A 6,289-nucleotide genomic window follows, 5' to 3' on the forward strand; every position below is an offset into this window, starting at 1 on the left:
AGCAAGTTGTATGGAATTCAGTCCAATTATTTTCACTGAATTCAATTGATTTCGATTTTTTTTTTTCTCTTTATTTGCTCATTGTGTGAACTGTTGTGTTTGTGCCTTATTATGTACAGTGTATGTTGTGATTTGGCACTACACAAATAAAAAGCCTGATTTCTGACTTTAATCTCGTAATTATTATCTTTTAATGTTTTGTAAATAATAATAATAATAATAATAATGATAATTAATATATGTAATCTGGCCCAAATCCTCTTCCATATAGATCAGATCTTAATATTTAAATTATTCCACAATACTTACTACACGCACACACACACACACACAGGCTGCCCCGCTCCTGACGTAGAGATCAGGTGACTGTGGAACTTCAGTGACGGACTCTTATAAGAGAAGTTTGACAAGTTTGGCGTCAGTCTCGCTGCTGCGCTCTAACGTGGATGTCTCACTGCGGCCTGTCTGTCTCTCACTCACTCTGCGGGTAAGTTTTGTTTTTCAACACGCTGAATTCTCCTTCTCTCTGTCTGTCTCTCTGTCTGTCTGTCTCTCTGTCTGTCTGTCTGTCTCTGTGTGGTCCCGTTAGAAAAGCTGCGTTGCGCCTCAGACTTCATGCAGCGCAACTTCAGAAGTTAGAGAAGTTTCTGATTCTCTCTTTCAAAGTGTTTTTGTTGTTCAGAGCAAAAACTTATTGTAATATTTTTTTGTCTTATTCGATTTTTCCCTCTTTTATCAAATATAAGATGAAATCGTGAGACACTGAGTTTATTCCCTGGATTTTCACATATTTAATCCCATTTTCTTTTTCTCTTTTTCTTGAGATTCGTGCTCATGGTCTGAATTTGACCCTAGACATGAGCCAAAGTGAAGTGCAGCTTTTGTCTTCTGCTTCTATTGTTCTGCTTTGTCTTTGCTTCATTTCACCAAACAAACTCATTCAACTAGAAAGTGGCGGGACTGTGTGTGTGTGTGTGTGTGTGTGTTTTCTGTCATATCACCCTTTTCTCTTTAAAGCAGTGGTCTCAAAGTTGTGGCCCGGGGGCCACATGTGGCCCTCCAAACAATCAAGTCATTTCTATATGTTTTTATTTTTAAATGAATAGATTCATTTTGCATCATGAATATATATTTTTTATTGTTGCATATTAAAACAACCACTTTTTGAAATGATCCAATCCAACTTTATTTGTAAAGCACTTTAAAACAAACACAGTGGACCAAAGTGCTGTGCAGAATAATGGATAAAAGACGGAAAAGCTCACATGAGGCAATAGAGTACATATTAAAAAAGGAATGATTATGGTATATTGATATGTCATTTTGACATATCAATATACCACAACTGCTGTTTTTTTTGGGGGCTTTTATTTTTACTTGACTGGCCCACAGGTCGTTTGAGTTTGAGACCCCTGCTTTAAAGTTTCTACATGCAGAGACTGCAGGTGTGTGTGTGTGTGTGTTTCAGGTCATAGACTGAACTGTGTGTAGTGTATAATAAGATAAGTGAGAGCACATGTGACACCATGTGGGTCAGACTCAAGGCTTCCACTTATCCATTGATGTTGTAGTGAACTCAGTTCAGTGTCTATCATCATAGTGTTGTCACTGTCTCACAGCACTAATACTCATTCAACTCTGGTACTTTCTTAAAAGTAAGAAAGTACAAATGTGAAAAGTCAAAGGTTAGGGTTGATACATACAGTACATGCAGTTCATGTCATCATGTGTAGGTTTTAACACAGGACATGCAGGACTAATCCAGATGAGTCAGAGATCTGCAGAGGAAACTGGTCCCTAGTCAAAGTGAGATAATAGCAGGAAATGGTGGACAGCCAGTCTGCAGGCTTTGGACTGAACTGCGTCACACTGGTCAACAGGAACTCAGCGTATGTTCGATGTTCCATGTTCCCACAGGAAGTGTTGTGTGCGTGTGCAGGGTGTCTCAATAAGCAGTGAGGAAAGCTCACCACAGGCTGCACTCACCAAGTCTACTCTGCCTCAATCAATCACACAGCAGCCTCATTCCGAACAGCTTGGCTTTCAGTAGATGTTCTGCTCTTCTCTGCTCTTCTTCTCTGCTCTTCTCTGCTCTTCTTCCCTGCTCTTCTCTGCTCTTCTTCTCTGCTTTCGTCTCTGCTCTTTACCCTGCTCTTCTCTGCTTAACTACCCTGTTCTTTGCTTCCCTGCTCTTCCTGCTCTTCCCTGCTCTTCTTCTCTGCTCTCTTCTCAGCTCTTCTTCTCACTCCTTCTCTGCTCTTCTCAGCTGTCACTTCTTCTCTGCTCTTCTCTGCTCTTCCCTGCTCTTCTCTGCTCTTCTCCTGCTCTTCTCTGCTCTTCTTCCCTGCTCTTCTTCCCTGCTCTTCCCTGCTCTTCCTGCTCTTCTTCTCTGCTCTTCTCTGCTCTTCTCAGCTCTTCTTCTCTGCTCTCTCAGCTCTTCTTCTCACCTTTATCTCTGCTCTTCCTACTCTTCTTCTCTGCTCTTCCTATACTGCTTTCCCTGCTCTTCTCTGCTCTTCTTCTCTGCTCTTCTCTGATCTTCTTCCTGCTCGTCTCTGCTCTTCTCTGCTCGTCTTCCTCTTCTCTTCTCTGCTCTTCTTCTCTCTACTCTTCTCGGCTCTTCTTCTCTTACTCTTCCTCAGCTCTTCTTCTCTGCTCTTCTCTTCTTCTCTGCTCTTCTTCTGCTCCATCTCTGCTCTTCTCTGCTCTTCTCTGCTTCTTCTCTGCTACTGTGTGTATACCATATATATATATATATATATATATATATGTATATATATATATATATATATATATGTTCACTCATTCATTCATTTTTCGTTTTGCTGACAGTTTAATTCTATATTCTCGTGCTGTTGTTGCACAAACTGCCTGAAATGTGTCCTGCACTCAGTAATTGGTTTAGCTTCAAATGTCTAGTTTTGTCTCATCCAATAATGAAGCTGTTGCATCACGGGTGTTCATCTTCTTAAAAGACCCACAAGAGTCCATGTAAAGGTGCATGTCTTCATACTATTGTGTGTATAACATCTCAACATGCCCTGTTTTTCACCAGCTAACACTCCCTGAGAATGGGCGACTGGAGTGCTCTGGGTCGTCTGCTGGACAAAGTCCAGGCCTACTCTACTGCTGGAGGGAAGGTGTGGTTGTCGGTCCTCTTCATCTTCAGGATCCTGGTCCTGGGTACAGCAGTGGAATCCGCCTGGGGAGATGAGCAGTCCGCCTTCAAGTGTAACACCCTGCAGCCTGGTTGTGAAAATGTCTGCTATGACAAATCTTTCCCCATCTCCCACGTCCGACTGTGGGTCTTGCAGATCATCTTTGTGTCGACGCCCACACTCCTGTATCTCGCCCATGTCTTTTATCTGAACAGGAAGGAGCAGAAATTCAACAGGAAGGAGGAGGAGCTTAAAGCTGTGCAAAATGATGGAGGTGATGTCGACCTCCCGCTCAAGAAAATTGAGCTGAAAAAGCTAAAGTACGGCATTGAGGAGCACGGTAAAGTCAAGATGAAGGGGGCTCTGCTCAGAACCTATATAGTCAGTATTTTCTTCAAGTCCATGTTTGAAGTGGGCTTCCTGCTCATCCAGTGGTACATGTATGGTTTCAGCCTGAGTGCAGTCTATACCTGTGAGCGCTCCCCATGTCCACAGAAGGTGGAGTGTTTCCTGTCCCGACCCACAGAGAAGACCGTCTTCATCATCTTCATGCTGGTGGTCTCTCTTGTGTCCCTGTTGCTCAACATCATCGAGCTGTTCTACGTGTTTTTCAAGAGGATCAAGGATCGTGTGAAGGGCCAACAGCAGTCCACTCTCTTTCCAGGTGCAGGCACCCTGAGCCCCACCCCTAAAGAACTGTCCACCAACAAGTACTCCTACTATAACGGCTGTTCCTCCCCAACAGCTCCACTGTCACCCATGTCCCCCCCAGGCTACAAGCTGGCCACAGGTGAGAGGGGAACTGGCTCATGCCGTAACTATAATAAGCAGGCCAATGAGCAGAACTGGGCCAACTACTCCACAGAGCAGAACCGCCTCGGCCAGACTGGTGGAGGAAGCACTATTTCAAATTCCCACGCACAAGCCTTTGACTTCCCTGATGACACCCATGAGCATAAGAAACTCTCCTCATCAGCAGGACACGAGCTACAGCCTCTGGCATTGATGGACGCCAGGCCCTGCAGCCGAGCCAGCAGCAGGATGAGCAGCCGAGCCAGGCCAGATGATCTGGACGTGTAGACCCCGGTCCTCCAAACCACCTCTGAGAAGCAGATTCACATAGATTCACATGAGAGGTGGGACTAACCTCAATCACTGACATTCAAATGATTATGTAACACTGTCAGAGGTACTTTCTTTTTTAGCAGAGCAAGCCCAGCTGTAAGAGAACACCACTGACACATGTCTAAAGAGGTGTTTTTCATTCACTCATCATGTCCACACCTGTCAAAGTCACTCACTCACTTCTCACTGGCCTTGGTTGTGTTTCATCTTGTTTTTCCTAATTTCTGCATTTTTATTTTTATAATACTTTACTCTGTTGATCAATAAGCGCCGTCCGTTTTAAACAACAGAAATGATAACAACAGAGTTCACATTATCAGGCTGAATTGACCTGTCAATTTATATACCAGGTTTTTTCTGAGTGGTCTTAGAAAGGCTGTTTTTGTCTCTTGAATAATTTATTCAAAATTCAACAATGTGACTGGTAATGTCAACGTATCACTGATTCTTTCATTTGGAATGCCCTTTCTGCAGCCAATGCAGTCTAACATTCATGGACTGTCTAAACTCATATCACAGTTTTAGGGTCTAACTAAAATACATACATGTTAACTAAGGTTATGGAGGATCTCCTTTAGAGTTTAAAACACACTTGTGTTCAGGTAAAATGTCCAGAATGATGTCGACATGATCAGGTAAAGTCTCAGCCATCAGTCGCTCATATAAAAGATTTCAGAATGAACCGTTCTAACTAACTAGTGCTAACTTTGTCCATCACGTTTTAGTCTTTCAGTCACAGACAGGTGGAGAAGGATTTCTGTCAGTTGTAGTGAATATTTATTGCTTGCCACGTGTAGGACACCTACCACTAAGAAAGAGGATTGACTACTGTCCAGTATCTATTACTGATGGAAAACATTAACATCAACTCCCCACAAACTGTATATTTATTGACAGTAATAATGTTTTTTTTTTCTTGAGTAACTTTCCTGATAAACTTTGAATTTATGTGCTCTCATGTTTTCATTTTGTGCTTTTTTTGGGTGTGTGTGTGAGGGAGGCGGGGCTTATGTGTGGCTTCCTTAAAGAAAGGCTTTATCATTGACATTCATTCCACATGTGTGTTTCTTTTCGTTTTTGTTGGAGCAGTAGCGACAGACAGTAGAGTGATTATCTATGTTTGACATATTTGAGTGAATGGTAGGTCATGTTATAATTTCAGTTTCAGATGTAACCATTGCTGCTTGAGACGTAGATATTTAGTACTGTACATCAAGCTAACTGTGTCACTATAAAATTGTGAGTTTTTAGAAGACTGCTTATAGATCTGGACTAATATTTAGTCAATTGTAATAAAATATTTGCCAAAGTAGCTCCACAACTCCACCACACAAGGATTTTCTCAATTTGAGATTTTTTTTTGGTCATTTTTAAATTGTCGATTGTGCATCTTCTTGTCGGTACGTATGTCATGGATCTTTCAGCTACAATGGCGTTTGCACTGAGATCTTGGGGAGAGAGATGTAATATGATGCACAGTGAGTGTAAAGAGTTTTCTGACACACATGTTACTAATTTATTTTATAACACAGGAATCACTACAGAGATGTCTTCCAATGACAGAAAAGGAGCAATAGTTATTCAGACAATGCTAATCCATGGGGATCCACTGTTGTACAGTGTAAGTGCATGATAGCAAAACAAAGCCCATTAATTGTATCTGTGAACAGCTATTTTAACCAATAAATATTTTCTTTCTTAATCACTGACTCCTTGTCATCACTGCTCGTGTTGTATATTAAACATATAGACATTAGTTATTGAGTTTTATATGTTTAATCATTTGACTTAGATAAATAGTTTCATTATGCATTTTCACACTTTGTGCCGGTTTCAGCCGTTTCCATTCTTCATGTGTTCATGAGTTGCAGGTCTTCAAGGCCTTTTAATAGAACAGTGTCATGAAGGCTATATTATCATCGTGTTCCATGTCTGCATGTTAGAAAAAGCTGTGTCTGCAGATTAATACAGTTTTTGGTAACTGTGGAGTTTTAATAATGTGACTT

At 41.5% G+C, this 6,289-nt stretch overlaps 1 protein-coding gene across 1 annotated transcript; it reads left to right on the plus strand.

The window, feature by feature from the left end:
- Positions 1-420: 420 nt before the first annotated feature.
- Positions 421-5,985, plus strand: LOC122763069 (gap junction alpha-1 protein). The gene is made up of 2 exons (XM_044018177.1): positions 421-487; positions 3,055-5,985. Exon 2 carries the CDS (start codon positions 3,072-3,074, stop codon positions 4,236-4,238), a length of 1,167 nt encoding a protein of 388 aa, XP_043874112.1. The 5' UTR covers positions 421-487; positions 3,055-3,071; the 3' UTR covers positions 4,239-5,985.
- Positions 5,986-6,289: the final 304 nt, after the last annotated feature.

This window comes from Solea senegalensis, unplaced genomic scaffold (assembly GCF_019176455.1).
Source record: "Solea senegalensis isolate Sse05_10M unplaced genomic scaffold, IFAPA_SoseM_1 scf7180000016415, whole genome shotgun sequence".
Taxonomy (NCBI): domain Eukaryota; kingdom Metazoa; phylum Chordata; class Actinopteri; order Pleuronectiformes; family Soleidae; genus Solea; species Solea senegalensis.

Excerpts from the sequence above, each read along its gene's own strand:
- LOC122763069 (XM_044018177.1), top strand. The coding sequence starts at position 3,072 with ATGGGCGACTGGAGTGCTCTGGGTCGTCTGCTGGACAAAGTCCAGGCC.